The 19,504-nt window shown below is 44.0% G+C and overlaps 1 protein-coding gene across 1 annotated transcript in view; it reads left to right on the top strand.

Moving 5' to 3' along the window:
• pard3ba (par-3 family cell polarity regulator beta a) overlaps positions 1-19,504 on the top strand; it is a 143,371-nt gene that overhangs the window by 71,968 nt on the left and 51,899 nt on the right. The window contains exons 18-20 of the mRNA XM_023393326.2: positions 3,785-3,829; positions 14,500-14,715; positions 15,487-15,691. Coding sequence (XP_023249094.1) covers positions 3,785-3,829; positions 14,500-14,715; positions 15,487-15,691 — 466 coding nt within the window. The remainder of the gene's footprint in view (positions 1-3,784; positions 3,830-14,499; positions 14,716-15,486; positions 15,692-19,504) is intronic.

Raw genomic sequence — 19,504 nt, 5'->3', positions numbered from 1 at the left:
CTGGATGAACACGCGGTGTGTTTGTGTACGTGTGTGTGTGTGTGCGCGCGTGTACACATCTGTGTGTGTGCTTTCTATGTGTGTGCGAATGAAAGGCGTTAGGTTTCCAATCTCATGGCTTGCTGTGTACGTGGAAGGCGAGAACGAAGGGGCTTATTTCCTCGTATTAACCCGAGCTGACCCCTCCTCTCCTCTTTTCTCCCCGATCTTTTCATCTTTCTTTATCTTACTTTTCTCTTTTTTGATACTTGTCTTCAATTTTCTTGTTATTCCTATTCTCCAGACAAGATCAGAGCTCTTTTTTTCCCCTTTCTCTTCTCCTCTTCAAACTGTTTATTTCTCCTCTTCAGCATTCCCTCCATCTTTTTTTTTATCTCTCTCTTTTCCTCTCTCTTTTGCACTTTCTTTCTCGAGTGAAAGCCGATGAGTTCATTGCTCTTGCTCTCCCTTATCTCTCTCTCTTTCTTCTCTGCCTCTCTTCTGATTTCCAATCCCGGTTCATTAGGTTCAGTGGATTGGCTTTCTTCCTGCAGCACACGCCTGTGCCACCCAAGCTGATTGGCTTTCATTATGGACAAGGGTGGTCTGCACACGCGGCCGTGCACGCACAAACACACACTCTTAGTGCTCTATCCCACTGAGGACCCACTCCAATACCCAGCGCTATCTGTCTCCCCTCTCCACCCTGTGTCTCCATCTCTGGCCATCCTCCATTTCCATTTCTGTTTTTTTTTTGTGCTATCTCTCTGGTTCTATATTCATCCCATCCATCTCCAAAGTGCTCAGGGCTGAAACAAGGTGGCCAACAGAGCACTGTGTGTATGTGAATAAGTGTGTGTACATGTGTAAAGATGGCAGGAGCTCTGAACACATACACGACCTCCGATGCTGACCCCGTTCGTATTTAAAGAGCTTTTTTTTTTTCCCCATTTCTTTTTACCCTGGAGAGTTTTCCCTCATGTCGGTCTTTATGGTCACTGTATCTGAGCTTTTCCAGTATAGCAGAGCAGGTTCAGCTTTTATTAAACACTTGACAGAAAGAGGTGAGCTGCTTTTCTTGACCTTGCATGCCTTAGCAAATAGTCTGTTGACTCAGAGAGCTTTCACTCACACACAGAAATCCTCACACACACCGCCCGCCCATGCTGAGATGAATCGTGGAGTCACTGACATTATAGCTGCACCGAACTCTGAATTTTCTGAGTCTCACCAAAGTGGTGTGGCTTTCTTCCAAGGAGTGATGAATCCTTTTTTTTCCCACTGTACCAGAAAGTACCTGAAAGCACCAGAAAGAAAAGGATTTTACTCTCATTTGCATTCTTTTGCAACTATAAAAGGTAAAACATGAAATATGAAATATATACTGTGTATATATATATATATATATATATATATATATATTTCTCCAAGTTTGACAGTGATTCAGCAATTTTTTCTCACTAAGTCAGCAATAATGGAAACTAATGCTTTTATCAGTCTAAAAAGCTGTGGCCTGCTTTGGAAAATGCTCAGTATGGATTGGCTTTAAGTTGCTCAGAGTGCATTGAAACATCAAGTCTTTTAGGAGACGTGTAGCCCGCACATTTCACTTTGCAGTCTAAGTTATTTGGTGTTCGATGGCTCAGGCTGAACATCAAAAAAAGTCATTAAATATAAAGCGCCGCGTGACCTCCGCTGGAACTTCGTATCATTCATCATCCCCAAACCTGTTTTTTTTATGTTGACCTGTAATTGATGCACAACACCTCCCTCACTCAGTGTAGCGTTCTGGTCGATTTGGTGACACCGGTGGTTACCGCGGTAACATTAAATGCAGTTTAATACTACAGCAGACACTTGTTGAGTCACAGAAATGCAATACAAATGCAAGAAGAACTAGCGTGTCTGTTCAGAGTGCAGCCAAACAAACCCTCATTGCTTTAAGAAGTCGGTCAATAATTATAATTGATAATTGGAAAGTGATCTCAGACTTTTGTCACTTTATTTCACAATAAAAGCCACTCTGTTTTTCACCATTGGAATGCAGCTCTGACGGGGCGTGAAGAGAGCGAACACTGAACAGTCAGGCTCATATCAATGAGGTTAATTGTGCTGGATTACATGCTCGCATCATGTTCAGTGAATTCCTTGTGCCTGGGAAGCTGAACTGAATCTAGCGCGGGAATGGCGGACTCCATCACCGCCAATAAAAATGACTACATAAAGAGATAATTACTGCATCTAAAGACATTGAATGGCTAGTTCAGGAAAAACGCCCACCATAAATAGCATCAAAAACAGGGCTTGATTTCAAAGTTTGGCCTTTCCTTGGTCAAATTGGTTCAGTTTGAAAGAGCGGCCATAGAGACGCAGCATCATGTCACACTGTGAGATGATCCACTCAGCAGTATTGGCTGGAATAGATGAACTGTATGGATCCATGGCCTGACAGTTCAACAGCCTCTGAGGGACAAAGACTGTCAACCTTTTAAGAGGCCACGAGGTCAAATCTGGATGTGAAGCGTAACCCATGAAAAGCAGATCCAACAGGTTCAGCACACACAGCTGGACTCTCTCTCTCTCTCTCACTCTCAGTTCCTCATGCTGTTTTCACCCTGAATCTCTCATCTTCACACCATCTCTCTTATAGTCTTCATCTTCTCTACTGCTTTTCCTCTTCTCACCTTTCTTGCACCTTCTATCTGTCCCCTCTTCCAGTAACTTTTTCTCTTTTCCTTTGTCACTTCTTTTAATTCACTCCCTCCATCCATGTCTTTCCGTACTTCACTTCAGAATACATGATATACTGCCGTGCTTGTGCAGGTTTGTAGTTAAGTTATCCAGTGATATAACAGATATATAAAACACTATAAGGCAACTGACTGGAGGTTAAAAGAGGGATTTTACATTTTAGCCTTCCACCGTGGCAGCAGGAGACAAACTTGGCTGCTGGCCATGCAGACTTTTATCTTTCCTCCACAGAAAAGGAAGCTTTTATTATCTGGCAGGGTCGTGTGGCCTGGAATAGTTCTTTCCCAAACTTTGAAAGTATTTAATTTTTATTTTATCTGGCACGTGTGCACAAGAAAGGTATATCTGTTTCTCTGTCTTATTACAGATGTGTCTCTGCAGGATTTTTTATGAAGCAACCTCTTTTGATTTCAACCTCTGTTTTGCACAATACAACCTATCACCCTTCATCTCTCACTTCTTGCTCTCTCTCCCCACTGTTTATCAGTTTTCGTTCTACCCTCTTTCTCTGTCGCTCTGATATTCTCCCTTCTTCTCATTTTCTCTCTCCCTCTCCCATCTGTCCGCTGGGAAAATTGACCTCATAAAAAATGAAAAGGATTATTTAAGAGAAATAGCAGCGTAATGAAAACCTATTATTGTATCCCATGGTGCACCGCCTGTGGCGGCTCCCGCTGGCCGACCGCAATCCTGTTTAGTTAGATTAGGTGTTGGTGGGGGTTTCTTCTTGTTTTCTTCTTCCTCCCTTCATTATTTCTCTCATTGTCTCACCTCTATCTTTTCTCGTCCTCTCTCACGGTCATAATATCTTTCCTCTGGTTTTCTTATATTTCTGCTTCTTTTTCATTTCCTCTTTCAGTCTGTGTCATTTTGTCCTCATCCTTCTCTGTGTGATCCTTCTGCAGGGAGTCATTTACCGCATGTGCCAGCACCAGTTGTAACCATTTACGAAGCCGCACAAAACACTGGATGATGTATGTTCTGCTCCGTGTTTTAGTATGTAAAGAAAATAACATGTGGTCTTTACTGTGCGTTTTTGTCTTTTGTGTTCCAGTGGCTGATGAGAGCAACGTGGGATCACTAGTTGGGCAGAGGAACGGTGAGTGTGTGATATAATCAAAACACACATGCATACACGCAGAGCAAACACCCTCCTTTTTTGTTTTCGGCCCACCGATCTCCCCTCCTGACCTGGAGAGTGTAACAGTCCGTCCACACACAAAAACAAATTAACCTGCTGTGTGAAGATTTTCATTTTTTTTTTCTTCTTAAACATTTGATTTTACTTCATTTTCTTTCTCCTCGCTCTCCCTCCACTCCCCGGCTGACAAAGTTGAGTTGTGAAGCACTTAGTGTCTGAGCTCTTGCTGCTTTATAGCCGTCCAGGTCAGCAGGCTCACAGTTTTCAATCCTCACCCAGCTGACAGCAGCCGTATTGCATTACAATGGCATCCGCTTCAGTTATTTCTCCACACTCAGTTCCGCCTAGTTTTTTTTTTTTTTTTAGAAAGGTCTGGTTAAAGGTAAAATATAAAGTCACTTTTACTATTTTCTCTTACTGAGTGACATTACACAGGAGTGGTTCAAAGTGCTGCAGATCCGGTTCACGCTCAAGAATTGATGCACTTTACATTTTGTGACTCCCTTTTAAACAAGTACCTCGTTACGCAAACGTGACAGCATTTTGACATGTCAGTCTCATGTCTGAATAAGCGCGAGTCGCGATGACTCCATGAGACCTGGAAAACATTTCAGCAAAACTTCTAACGCGGCACCAAATCATCATCGCCGCACCAGGTGCCACATGTTCTGTAAAAGTCCTGTCATGTCTGACTAAAGCTGTATGGAATATTTATATAACGGATATCTGAATGAGAGAACGTCTCCTTTGCAGCTGCAGTGGATGAACCCAGTGACGTTTTTTGTGTTCCGTGTCTGAAAAGAGCTAAATTCAGACGTCAGAAACAGAAAAACTGATAGAAAAAGACATCACAGGGGAATCCACAGTGGTGCTGAAACACTGCAGGAACGAAAGCTCAGCACCAAACATAGTGAGAAAATATCATGATTTTAGCTGACTGCCTCTTTATCGTGTGTGATCAGATCTAAAGGGAGTGGCATGTTTACAGCAGCAATGTTCTCACCTGATTTGCATTATGTTTTTAAAGTTGAGAAATGATTGACTATAAGAGAAGCGTTTGACAAAAATGTAACCAACCACTATCTTTAACACTTTCACTGCTTTCAAAGTTATTGTGGCCTGTTCGCAGCAGTGTTGTATGAAGGAACAGTCTGTGCTGTGATAGGAGCAGATATTTCCACCGAGTCAGATATAACTGCTCCAGCATTGCTTCTCAGTGGCCAAGGCTGGAAGACGGCCTGTGGTTGTTCTGGGCATCACCGGTATGAATATAAATCAAGAGTGTTGCTGACAGAGAGCGTGCACGCTCAGTTGGCCACCTCTAGCTGCGCCGCAGAAGTCAGGATTTGAACAGCGGTGTTGAGCATGTCGCATCTCATTTCGCACGCCCGCTGTATTTTAAAATGGCAACAAGGCTTGCATAAGAAAAGGAGCATGACCAGCAATTTAGCTCTGATGTCGGGAGGCCTGGCTTCCTCCCTGCCTAGGTTTCTCTGTTACACACACACACACACACACACTCATACACACACACAAACACACACGCACAAGTACACCGATCTCTTAAATCCACCTGCAGCAGCCAACTAAGCCTGTTGCCGGTGGAATACAAATGGCCTGAGCACCGTCGCTGACCTCAAATCCCCCACACTCAGCATTCCCACAAATGGCTTCACCTCCGCCCCACCTCCTCCTCTCTCCGATACCCCCCCCCCCTTCTCTCCCCCTCTCATGCTATGATTTTCTTGGCATTTCTGATCAGCACCCATAACCCTTATGGCCCATGATAAATAAAGTGATCCATTTCTCAGCCGCAGCATTCCTTTCTTCTTCTTCTTCTTTTTTTTTTCCTTGCCATCTCCTCTCCCGTTGACGTCTCAGCTAATGTGTATTGACAGGGCTTTTGCGTGTTTTTCATTTTTGCTGACGCAGTGTATTTGCCTAGTCCCCCCCCCACCACCCTCCTCTCTAAATGGCCTCAGTGTTTCTTTATGGGCTTTGACATATTTCATTAGGCGGATGGTCTTAAGAGGCCTGCCTGGCTTCTTTAATCTGGATAAAACCCTTTTTCTCTCTGGCTAGAGCCGCAGCAAGGAGCGCTACACTCCTCTAACTCCCTCTCTCTTTCCTCTTGCTCCATCTCTCTCTCTGTCACTTACTCAAGCTGTCCCACTCTCCCTCCCTCACTCTCTCTCTCTCTTTCTTCTCCCTTGATTCTCCAGTCTTAGGAGTCTCCATCTTCAATAGGGCTTTTAGTTTTTTTTTTCCCTTTTTTTTCCCTTTCATCTTCGCTACCACTTTCCCGCTTCTTCCCAATCGCTTCTCTCTTGATTATTCTCCGTCTCCTGCTCTCTGTCGCCAGGCTCATCCCCACTTTTAGTATCCTCTCAATCCCAAACCTTCATCTCTCGTTCTTCTTTTCTCTCCCTCCTCCTCTCCTACAGCTGATTCTCTCTTTATGATCACTTTTATTCTCTTTCTCTCAACAGGCTGATCCTTTTTTATTCTCTCTCTGCCTGTTATCTTCAGTTCTCTCCTCCTCTCTTTCTCTCTCTCTCTCTCTCTCTCTCTCTCCCTCTCTGACTCCCTTCCTCCCCATCCTCTGCAGCTGTATCTGTTCCAGCCTTATGTGATTATGGTGAACATGCTCCAGTCTCTGAGTTTCCTATACCCAGTCCAGCATCTCCTCCAGCCTCTGTGTGTGTTTTGTGTGTGTGTGCGTGCATGCACGTGTTTGTGAACACCCTGCAGACAGCCAAAAGAGTAATGGACAGATATCCCTTCATTCATCCCACCATTTCTCTCCCTTAGAGTCTAACATCTCCCCTGGCAGCAGGCTGCCCTCTTACAACACACCTGGGAGCTCATCCAGCTCTCTCTCTCTCTCTCTCTCTCACACACACACACACACACACACACACACACACACACACACACACACACACACACACACACACACAGGCACTGGGGCTGTGCAGAGGATTATACTGCAATGCTGCGTCTCAGCCTCATGCACATCTGCTTACATTTGCTTGTGGTGTTGTTTGCTTTTGCTGCAAATTCTATTTGTGTGTCTGTTGTATTTCTGTCTTTTTTTTCTTCTTTTTTTGTACGTTGCTTTCCACATGTGTCTTTTCTGTTTGTCTGGATGTTCAGTGCTGCCTCGCTGACAGCTAACCCTGCAGCACAGCCACCGGTGCCATCGCTCTGCGTGCCCATTAGTCCCCGTTGTTTCTTCTCTGCACAATGAGACTTTAAAACCAGCCGGCGTCCTGCCAGCGCTGAAGCCTCGGCTTTGTTTTCCCACTCTTTGTTTGGCTGCTGTGTAACTCTGCCTCTCGCTGTCATTGGCTCCTTATCTCGCTCCGTCTCCCTCTCTCTTTCTTTTTCCCTTCGTCCCTCAGTTCTTTGCATCCGGCGTGTCATTGTTGATAAAAGTTGAAAGTCACCATGTTGCGCCCATTTGAATTGATTGATCATTCTGCGTCTGTGCGAGCACCATCTCTGTGTGTGTGTGTGTGTGTGTGTGTGTGTGTGTGTGTGTGTGTGTTTGTGTGTGTGTGTGTGTGTGTGTGTGTTTGTTGTGTTTCTATTCTTATCAGGGCTGCTTGTATGGAAGGAAAGGATGAATGAAAACCTCACTTTTTTTAGGTTAAATTAAACTTAATTAATTAAAATCAGACTGTATCAGCACTAAAATGAAAGGGTGTAACAGATGTTAAATATTGCCACATTTCTCTGGTCTGTCATACCCATGTGGACCCATGTAGAGCCAAGTGGTGTGACTAGCAGCTCTGATCACATGTTGTGTCATGATGTCATTTTTTAAAGCGTACTCTGGAGCATTTTAGTCTCTATGTTGTAGCTGTCAGTGAAGAAGAGGGAGGAAATAAGTTATGACAGAGGGGAGACCGCATGCAAATAAAATAAGATTCCCAACCAGGCTCATCCAGGGGAGGTCACAATTACACGGTCAACCTCCTCGTCGCAGGCCGCCGGGATGCCCCGAAAATATTTTTTCTGAGGTGAGACGACGAGTGTGAACTTTTAAAAATCAGGGAAAACGTACGTGTCGCTGCTCTTTTTGACTGCTGCTGCTGATAATTTGGTGAAGCCCGTAAAGCCCTCTAATTCAGGATGCTTCGCGAGACCCCAGCGATAAGACTAATGCACAGGATGTTTTGCCTTGACAACATCTACAACAAGCTCCATGCCCGTTGCACATCGTGCAGCTTGTGAAGCGCTGGAAGCTATGATTGGTCATGGCATAAATATCCTGTATACTGATTCCCATATTAAAGTTAAGCAGAGGGTTTAGGAGTCAATGAAGGCCTTCACAAGTATAGCAGTATAGCACCGTGCAGGTGTGTGTATGTGTGTGCACTCTGCAGTTCTCCCTCATTGCACAAGCACTTTTATCCGCCACACGTTTACAAATGGCACATGTCCCACTCCACGTAGTTCGCTCCAACCCTCATCCGTACTCTGCCACCGCTGCCGCGCTGCTGTAATCCAGTAGAGGTAAGCAGTAATTATGAAATGGCCTTTTAAGTCCCCTCCAGTTATTAAAGCCATTCATCTAGTTGGAGGCTAAATACATACAGCCCATATGTCCCCATTCCCTCATACATCTAAACAGCTAAACACAATTACAGCCAGGGCAGCGCCTCCATCCTCTGCCTCTGATATAGCTGAGTGCATTCAAATAGTGATGGAGGGATGCTTAATGACTGGACAGGTCTTTCATTGGAGTGGAGCTTTGATTGGCCGTAACATGAATTGGATTTGCTCGGAGTGGGCATACGGTTGTCTGAAGTGATTCAGTTTGAAGTCAGCTTTGTCATATGATTAGAAAATAGTTGCTGTGCCAAAACATTGTTCACTTTTTAAAAGATAAGGCTGGTGATGTTCTGTATTTTTCTTACTGTCAACAGATGTGTCACGATGTCAGATGTTTCAGTCAGGCCTGAAACAGCTTATTGCTCTGTGTCACAGAGCTCCGTTGTTGTTCAGAAACTGTTAAAAACACATCAGTGAGCTGCATTGTCGCCCTTCTCTTACCATGAACTCGGGCACTGTAGTTGATTTTGGCACATGTGCTGTCCTGGCTGTACTACTGGTGAATTTAAATCCACAAGTGGAAATAGTCCCCAACAAATGCACTGTTTGATTACTGTTTGCTAAAAACTACAAGGCTCAGCTGTTTGAGGAAACTATATGGTACTTTTCAATAATGGAATTAAAGATTTCCATCTTCAGTAAGAATCAAGTGGCTTGAGGACGAGTGCCACAGAGTAGAGAAGAAGGAGTTTTGCGAGACAGACACTAACACACTGTTGGTCTTCAATGTTGGAAACAGAGAATAATACAAGCCTTATTCTTTCGAGTCGACAAAGGCTTCACGCCCATCATGCCTTTCTCATGTCATGATAGGTTTCAAGATTCAAAGGCCTGTATTCACTACATTTAATCAAAGGTGAGACCATGAAGATTAGAGATCATTCTGTGTTCTGTCCATTTCTTTGTGCGGTCGAATCCATTTGTAAACATTTATTGAGAGGATTGTTAATATCCCTTGTTATTTAAGATGATTTAAGGTCTCCCTTGAATAAAATAACTTGTAACACAGGAAGGGGCCATTATATCCCTTGTAACAGTGTGTTTAATGCTTCTGGTGGATTCAACTCAATAACCTTCACTGAGCAGTGTTAACACTGAGATCAGGCTTTTGTTTTACAGGTGCGTAGTGTGTTTGTGTATCTGTGTGTGTCCTGTGTTTTTTTTTATAGCAGAGTGCAGGTCAGGGCCTGTTTTACTGGGCTCCAGAACAACAGCTCCAGGTTTTATTGGCCAGTCCTGAGATTGGATCCTAGATGGAAAAGTGTGTGTGTGGTTCTGTGACTAACACGTGTGTTTCCATAAGCATATCAGTAGTGATTCCCTCGTGTGTGTGTCTGTGTGTCTGTGTGTGTGTGTGTGTGTGTGTGTGTGTGTGTGTGTGTGTGTGTGTGTGTCTTTTCAGTTTGTGCTCTCCCTACCTAATTTAAAGAACTATAGCCATGAGCAACACGCCTCTTTTTCCACTGTTGGCTAAAGTGTCTCCTTGGCAACTCACCATCACCCCTCTCTCACACATACACACAGACACACAGACACACAACCCTAACCCTACCTTCTCTTTACCGCCGCCGCCGCCCCCAGCGGTTTTGATGGAGGGGGCACTTTCTTGTAACCGTGGCAACCTTTCAGCCAGTCTACTGCAAACCTGCCTACTGCGGAGCACATTGTTGTCCAGTTGATAGGTAAGTGTTAAGACCGTGCTGAGACACTGTAGGAGGGTTTATGTGTGGGTGTGTGTAAGAGTGTGTATGTCTTTACTGAGAAGATGCCAGCTTTATAATAAATGAGACAATTTCCACTTTAATAGTTTGGTGTTAACTACCCCGTAGATTGGATATTGTAATAAGGTAAGACGGGGTGGCAGGGATTAGCGGTGTGTGTTTGTGTGTGCTGAGAGGCATATTAGATTTAACTACACACAGAGTCTGTATAGCAAAGCCTGTAATTTGGACATTTTTGAGTTCATTTATTCTTGTGTTCATTGGATGAAATAATTAGAGTGTTGTGTGCAGACAACTTTTATCCAGAATTGATAGTTTTGTGCCGGCTGTAAGAAAACACACATTTTAGAGTCGGACTGCAATTATTCCTTTTCAATTATTCACACAGTGTATCATTATTGCTAATGTGTTGACATGAATGTGAAACCGAGTCGTATCCGTGTGCCTCAGTCGCAGGTTTGCAGGTGTGTCGCACTCGCTTTTAAAGTTGACACTTTCTAAGGTACAAAGCAGCGTCATGGAGCGGTGTTAGTCCTAGCTGGGCCTGTCAGCACAGCAGGACCCCGAGGCTACGTTCCAGGCAAAGACTTCACTGCTGTCTGCTCAATGCAGACGCAACAGCAGTCAGCCTCTGCTGAAGTCCCAGCATATACGTATCACATTGAGGTGTGGCGGGGGTAGGCGGTACCTGGATATAGGCATGTGTACGTCGTCGTACAGTACGGAGGCAGGTGTGGGCTTTTTGGCGGACGTTAGTGTGTTTGTGGATGTTTGAGAGTGTGTGTGTTTAGTGTGGGATGTATGCACCAGTTTAAGGTGGCAGGTGGCTTGTTCTTTGTTTGCAGCAACAATTTTTAAGTTATGATCTTAGATTTCCTAGAAGTCACTTGTTGAATAACCTTCAGTTTTTTTAATATAATTTTTCTCCATCAGAAACTCTGTAAATTATGGCCATGAGTCTTATTTGTGTCAACTATGGTTTGTGGGAAGTTTGTTTGTGTTTGTTGGGCCAAATGTCGCCGATATACTACGATAACTACGACCCATGAGCCTCACGTTCACACATACAGACTCAAACACTTGTTGTCTTCTCCGATCAGCTGTGTAAAGGAACTTCAAATAAAATGGAGGGAAACAACTTCCCAGTTCTCTACAGGTTTCTACAACAGACTTGTGAGCTGTACCTGATTTTTTGTTTATTATGAACATAAGCTTTAACCTTTGACTTTTAATCGAAGTACACCGTTACTCATCGTTTGTACTGATGGTTAACTGGGTGTACATGTTCATCCAAGCCTTTGAATGGCTCCAAGTGCCACCACCTAACATTAAATTGGGTTTACACCTTTTTTCATTTTCAATCTGCACATGAAAAAAAACCCAGCAAAATGTTTTTACACTTGGCTGCTGTGGAACAAAGTGCAATGGAAACAGACTCAGTGAATTGTGACATACATGAAGCATGTGACTTAAACGTCCGCTGAAGAGACGAAAGATGGCAGCAGACGAAAACAGATCTGTGCTCAAGTGATGACGACTTATTCAAATGAAAACAAGAAACAAAACAGAAATGTCACATTTCCAACAGGTTTGACTGGTGCTCTTTTAATTACTTCATCTCACTGCGCCGTCTTCTTCTGCAGTGCTTTAATGGCACCTAAGTGGATAATTAGTGCCACCAGCTGTTTATCTCGACAAACCACTCCTAATATTCACATAATGCTTGTGGATGGAAAAAAACTTTGGCAGATTTTCTGGAAATGGAGTGAAAGTTTTTTGCTGCATTTGGATGGAAACCCACTTTGTGTCTTTGTAGAAAAATGCATCTTCCAAAACCCTGACGCCCCAAAATAACTCTGCCCACTTCGCTACTCGCTAATAGAGTGTGACAAAAAGTAGCAAAACAGAAAGTGAGAACGTGACACAAGTGCTTGATCTCGGATGGAGGAGTGTTACAGCTGTGAAGGGCATTTGCCCGTCGTCCTGGGCTGTTTGGCTGGTAGGCTGTTTGTCAAATATGTGCACCAGCTTGAATCAGTGGCAATCAGGCAGACATGATGCGAACGGATCCGTGAGAGCATCTGCTGGCACAGCGGGCAGCGATATGTGATAAACGCTGATTTCACCCTCCATTGGATCGAGCTGGCGATGATAGCCACCTCTCCCCCGCTCATCCATCCTATTAAACCCTCATTATTCATTTACCTCCAGCCTCAACCGCCTGACATGCATGGAATGAGTGCGCTCACAGCCCCGCACACACAAACACACACTCTTTCAAAAGTGAATTGTGCTCATATTTCTTCTGCTATTTCATCTCAGGCGGTCAAGGACACACACTATCTCAAACAGGCAGTATCATGACTCTAAGTTTTTTGTTTTTTTTGCATGGAAGAGAATTCTCACATTTTGTAGTAAACACACACATGCCCACGCACTCAGACACACACAGTCTCTCTGTGTATAGTGCAGCACTGCGCTGGCAAGGAGCTTAATTCTATCAGGCTGCGAGCTGGACAGCCGTAATTACATTTGTGACACAAATCCTGCCTCTCAAATTGAGCGTTTTATTCCTGAGCGCCCCCCCCTCCTCTCTATTTATAACCCCTTATTCCCCATAAATCCCACTTCCTCTCAGAAAGTCAATTTAGGACTTAAAAGGCAGCAACGCTCCGCTTACTCTTCCCCCTCCTTTGACTCTATCACCGCTTCAGTTTCACTTCCCCTTTTCCCCGCTCTACTTTGGAGCTTTGAAGCCTCCGAAATGACAAAAAAAACGTCTTAAGCAGTGAGTGCCATGATGCGAGGAAAGTCATCCCTATAGGAAAGTTTCAGGAAGAAAAAAAACAAAAAAACAAAAACGCATCTAGCAACCTGTCTGTAACTTCTTTGAGTGCTTGTCTCTGTTCCATTGTGATAAACAACTAGGAGAGGCTGGTGTGTAGGCCTTCCTGGTCACCTGTCTTTCTCCTGCAGCCTGTGCGGTGGGTTCCACTCTGGCAGCGGTGGGGTCTGCATGACATTTTTTTTTCCATTTTTCTTACAGCTCTGTATTTCCTCGAACCTTCCCAGCCTTCTCTCGGCTTTTTTTTTCCCGGCGCCCTCCTCCCCTGCTCTCCGCTCCCCTGCTGAATCAGCTGTGGCCTTCATCACTTTCCCGCTCCTCCGTCTCCCCTTTCTTCCTCTCTCGAGTTGGAGGCCATACCTGAGTACAGTATGATGGCAGTTCATTTATTCCCCCTCTCTCTTGCTTATGCATGAGCCTGTCACTTCCCATAGTGCTGCTCCTCACCTGTCCCTGTACCACTCCACCTCGTTCATCGTTTCTTTTCCCCTCCTTTATGTTCCTCCTATAAGTCTCTGACTTTCTCCCCATTTCTGTCAGGCCTGTTTTTCACCCCCTCCCTTCAGCCCCCCTCTACCTCTCTCTCTTCATTTCACCTTCATAGCTTCATATTTCTGGGTTTTAACCTTTTTGAGCTTTATTCCAAAAAAAGCTCTTTAAGCCAAAATCAGCTGATTGTTAAAAGTTTAAAAAGCTGACTGAATCTACATGTAAGCCTTCAAAAATTCCACGCCTGAAAATATTAAGAGATTAAAATATAATTATGTATTTATATTTCTTTTTCATAAAATTGAAAAATATACTAATTGATTCCAAGAAAACATTGAAAAAGTCTATAATTCTGATGACACACGCCAGACGTAAAGATTTATCCTCTTCCTGAATTAGTTTGTTCAACCGTTAATTCATGACATGTGATCCGTCTGATCGCAGCTGCATCATGTTGGGTTAATGCCGCCAGTAGAAGCGATGGACAACTTGACAACGATTCAAGCCGAGTCTGCAACAAATGGATAGACTGAAGTTTAGACTTCAGACTTCAGGGCACCCTCTCAAAACTCATCAGACATTTGTTGTCCCTGCTCTTACATAAACTGATCTTAAACTAAATTCAATTTCCAGCAGCATTAAGATTTTAAGAAGTTTAATACAGATGCCCTTTAAACAAGGAAATATTACTGTACTATATGAGATGAGAGCTATATTTCTTTTGTAAGCTAAAAGCTTCTGATCTCAATATCAAGAGTCACTTAAACATTTAAAACCATTCTGTCTCATTTCATCAGTGCATGTCTCATTTTGGAGCAAAAATTCCCTCCTCCTCCATCACTCACTTTTTTAATTTTCCCTCCCCTCCCTTCTCCCTCTTATCCTCTGTTAAACATCCGTCCACCTCCTCGCTAACGGGCCCTCCACCCTCTCCTGTCTCCTTTGTCTCTCAGAGCCTTCAGCTGGTGGAGCGCTCGGCCCGACCCTGGGCCTCTGGAAGTCCAGCTCCCTGGAGAGCCTCCAGACGGCCGTGTCGGAGGCCAAGCAGAGTCACAGCCAAGCCCAGGTGCCCTTTCATCGCCCGCGGCCGCACATGGTCCGGGGGCGGGGGTGCAACCAGAGCTTCCGCATCGCCATCGACAAGTCTTACGACGGGCCTTCTGAAGACGGTAAGACTTTTCATCAGTGTTTTCAAAACAGAAATCGCGGGTTCAGGCACTGGCACCGTTGCTATAATATAGCATTCTTCCCTAGACATTGTATCCATTTTAAATGAGAGACTACATTGCCAATACACATCCCTTAGGCTTTATAACACACTGGCACTCAAGAAGAGCCAGAGGCCTGCCAAGGGACAGTGCTTAGCCTAAGTACCTTAATGAAATGCTACATGATTTTATCCACTCAGCATTTTACGAAGAGCAACTTTATATCTTACAGCAGCATATTTTAATGCTCTACCTTGTGAACCCACAGATGTGGGATGTTGTGTGTGTGTGTGTGTGTGTGTGTGTGTGTGTGTGTGTGTGTGTGTGTGTGTGTGTGTGTGTGTTTGTGTGATTACTGAGGAAATTACAATCCTCCATGTTAGCTGAAATCATTATGAGTTAATTCTGAATGTTTGCTAATGATGTTAGGGAAAATCTGGAGTGTGAAAAATTAGCCGTCTACTGTTGTATTAACATTATTTTTAGTCTTTAGCAGCGCACCCAAACATTAAACCAGAAATAAGAGAATTTTCAGCTGCTGTTTGACCCAGTTTTGTTGTGTTTTGGGTCTTTACATGTTGGTGAAAATTCACCATAGGCAAATGGACATGAAATACTAAATAAAACGCATACAACTGCATTTACGAGTACGTATTCCAGCTGTGCATCCACTGCAACCTCTGCCCTCGCCCCTCTCCGCGTCTAACCACGCAAACTGTTTACCCTCCTCAGACGACGACCTGTCAGAGCAGAGCTCCGGTCACGAAACACCCGCCAGCAGCTCCTCTCGCCAGGGCCTGGACGCAGACGACGGAAAGAAGAAGAAGAAACCCAAAGACAGAAAGAAGGACAAGAAGATCAAAGGGAAGAAGAAAACAGATGATTCTGTGGAGGATCTGGATAAGAAGACCAAAAAGAAAGGATTTGGCCTCCTGAGGTAGGAGACCTGAATGTTATTTAAAAGCCCAGTCTATTACAAATTTTTCTTTTTACCTTTTTTTGAACTTTCAGGCACTGAAGTGACTCTTTGTGATTGGTTAGTCAATGATAAATTAAGCAAAGCAGTTCCAGAGGCTGCCAGGCCAGTACCTTGATTCACTAAATTGAAAAGGTCACCTGCTTAACAAGAAGTGTGAGCTAAAAATGAGCAGGTAATGAGGCTTGTATTTCATCACTACCCCGAAAACCCCAAGGTCTTAACCTAAAGCATCAACAAGACGGTAATTACTTCTACTTCTTCTGGCCAAACTGCGCCGACTTTCAGGGAAATTAGTACTTGCTATTTACATTTCTTACTTGGTGTGGCACAGATCTTTCAGGCTAAGGCTGGGTCAGGCGGTTTTAAATGACACCTACAACCATGTAAGCATTTTTGTAGCTGTGAAAGAAACGAAATATCAGATGCGTCCCTTGTGTAAACAGTCAAATATAGGTTTTATGTAGGAAACAATGGAAAAGAGCAAGAGCCTGCCCTACTTTCCCCTGGTTTAGTTTCAACAAATTACCCACTGAGCACAGCTGGATTAAGGGATATTGGGTTTATTGGATATGAACACAACCTTATCGGTAATGGAGGGTATCCGTTATCTCTCAATCCGAGCAAAGTCCCAGCGACACAGTACCAACCCAAACCGCTTGTCACCGCTTTTATCAACGTGTCCCCATCGTGATTGCGGTGGTCCAATCCTCCAACTGCAATCCTTATCTATTGGCAGTGACACGGTGTGGTCAGTGTATCACCGCACTTCCAACACTTGAGATTCAATTAGGCTGCGGTGAGAGATAGCGCAGGCTGAGCGTCGGCCTACAGATGGCAGATAAGAATCCAATCGGCCACGATGTCAAGGGCAGTAATGGAAGAGATGTTCACACGGTGAGGCCGGGAGTGGAGAGTAGGGCAGGCACGGGGAAGGGCAAGATGAAGGACACGGACAGAGAAGCAGAGTTACATACAAGAGCGCGTGTCAGAGAGGTTGCAGCTGACTGTAAACCTACAAAAAATCCAGTCAACCTAGCGTTTCATTTCCCTGATAAAAATGTACTCACCTTTGTCCTCTGGAGTCTTAAATAGTTCCATCCATTACGCACATGAGGCTTTTCCTGCTTCTCTGCTGCAGAAAACAGGCAGATATGTAGAAGCTGACACTGCTAGCTGTGTGACAGATTGTGTTTGTATGAATTTTGGATGGAAATCTCAGCATCTATACTCCACAAGCAATACAGTACCTTTTCCTTTTTCTCTGTTTTTATGTTGGTGGTGGGAATTTTTTGTTTCTCTCAAACCATTTTTTTCATTAGAGCTCCCCTGGAAAGGTCAGCCCTAATAAAGCCTCAGACTTTTTATTTGTGTGCATCGTTGTACACACATCACAGGGCCACAGAATTTCAAGATGTGGCCTTGTTTCAGAATGACCTAATTTAACAGCAGATCTAATGAATATGGTGAAAGGTGGAGGAGGAAGAGCAGCTTGTTTCTTCACACTTTTGTCTGCTTTCAGCTCTGTTGCTGTTTACTACTCCTTTAACCAGCCCAAAAACTCCAGTGCACTAATCAACACTCTGCTCTCTGGAGCTGTATAGGAGACATGCCCCACACTGCCTCAGGCTTCTGTGATTATGATGTACACTGTTTATTTCTTTGGCTGTGAGGAAATCTGTAGTTTTTCCACTACAGTTGACGATCATGTTCGATGCCAGGAAAGGCAATTAAGCGTGACGTGAGACTTTATATGTGGGAGTTTAGTATGTGGCAGCTGGACTGGACTCAGGCCATGAATAATGAATGAATAATTTAGCATTGGAGGAGTATTGATTAAAATACATCAGTGAGAACGTTGAGTATTTATATAACTTAAAGAGGCCATTAACTATATAAAATAACGAAGACCCCACCCACTCTAGAAAATCCCTTTACCTCTATTAGCTCCTTGATACAGATGTTGCTGGCACACCTGTGCATGTTGTTGCACACCTTCTCTCTTATTCTTTTTTTGAATTGGCCACTTTAGTCTGAAACACTCAAAACCCAGCCCGCCTGTTGATCCAAGCACAGACGCTGAGTGCTTTTCTAAATCAACAATAGAAGTGAGCATTGTAAAAAGCCTCCAGATTGTTGCACCACACCAGCCTCTCTCTCTTTCTCTCTCTCTCTCTCTCTCTCTCTCTCCCTCCCTCTCTCTCTCTCTCTCTCCCTCTTTCTCTCTCTCTCTCTCTCCCTGGCCTTTATCTGGCCGACTTGATCGTTATTGAACTTGAAATATGACTTAATTAGCTGGAGTATTGCACGGTTCAATCTAATTGCAGCTCTCAAATGTTATTTTACTCCAATAGCAGCATTAGGAAAAGGGCAAATTATAAACATATGACCTCAATTTACCTCTGCAATGGAAGTGTGCGCAACAGCAGCTTGCACAACAAACGCTGGAAGTGGGCCCTGTCCTTTCAGAGGCCATAAATGTTTAGTTCATCTGCGCCAGTATTTGAGGCGCGAGTTGTTTTTGGCGGCAGCTCGTCGCAAACAGCTGGGTGTAAGGTGACCTCTGGAAATCACATATTTGTTTTTCGCTAAATCCATATGTGATTCTTTTCATCTGTCTCAGTGCAACTCTCACATCATTACACCTGCAGGCCTAATGAAAGTGCTTCAGTTTAAAAGATTAGCTCAAACTTGATACTGTGTGTAGCAGTAGTATGAAACTCAGAGGGGAGGCTGTATGCTCTAATAACACATACTGTTACTGCTGTATTTATCCAGCTGTCCTTACAAATTGAAAACCATGGTGCTGTGCTATATAGTTACAATCCTGCTCATAATTCAATTGCAATTGCATGACAACTGGGCAAACTATACCTGCTGATGAAGATCATGTGATAAGAGTGAAAGCACCAGAGCAGCTACAAAATGGACCTTTTTGTTTTTCTTTCAAGAGGATTTTTTTTTTTTTCTTTCAATTTTGATATTAACATCAGCCACATTGTCCAAGCCTTAACTGGACGGCCGCCAAGGTTTTGACGAATGGCGGCATGTGAAAATAAGATAAACCATCAAATTATACATAGTGTTACTTATTGGCCAAAAAGGTGCTGCGTGGTAGGATTAAAGAAGCAGTTTTCAGCCTGTGCTGTTCTCTCACTCTGCACATGTTCCTGTTTCCCTGAAGTGGGCCCTGCCTCAGATGGGGCTTCTCCTCTTTTGCATCACCAGCCCCTTGAAAAGGGCTGTTCGCATCTCGTCTCCCTGATTGCTAAATAAGCCAAGACAAATGGTAGTGCCCTTCAGACCTTCCTCAGTAGAGGGTGACTGCTTGTCTTGTCTGTATTCAGCCGACAGCGGTGAAGTCTTCGCCTGGAACGTAGCCTCGGGGGCCGCGCCGCTGACAGACCGCAGAAAGACTAACAGTGGAACTCTGCTGTTTTCTCTCAGCATCCGTGCACTCCTGTCAAACAAAGACAATAACCTGGTCAGAGGTTTCAGATGTCTTCATCAAACAAGGGTACTCACATTACTCTTTTTGATTTGAATAAAACTCTTGCCAACAATGTAATTTCATTTAAGAAGCAAAGGCTCGAGTTTCCTCTGAACTGTACCACAAAGTGATATTTTTAAGTTCGTCAGCCTGGGGGAAGTTGAGCGTGGCTTTAACTCTAGAGCTCATCCCCTGTCTTATTTTTGTGTGAGGATTAGACATATTAAGGTCTGATCCAGCATGGCTTAATCAGGAGGTCAGGGTTTGAAAGATATAGCTCGTGA

This window comes from Seriola lalandi, unplaced genomic scaffold, assembly GCF_002814215.2.
Source record: "Seriola lalandi dorsalis isolate HSWRI2012SDOR001 ecotype SW California unplaced genomic scaffold, Sedor1 jcf7180002054933, whole genome shotgun sequence".
Lineage (NCBI taxonomy): Eukaryota > Metazoa > Chordata > Actinopteri > Carangiformes > Carangidae > Seriola > Seriola lalandi.
Note: the sequence above shows the minus strand (reverse complement) of the source record. Positions and strands in the feature narration are given on the sequence as shown.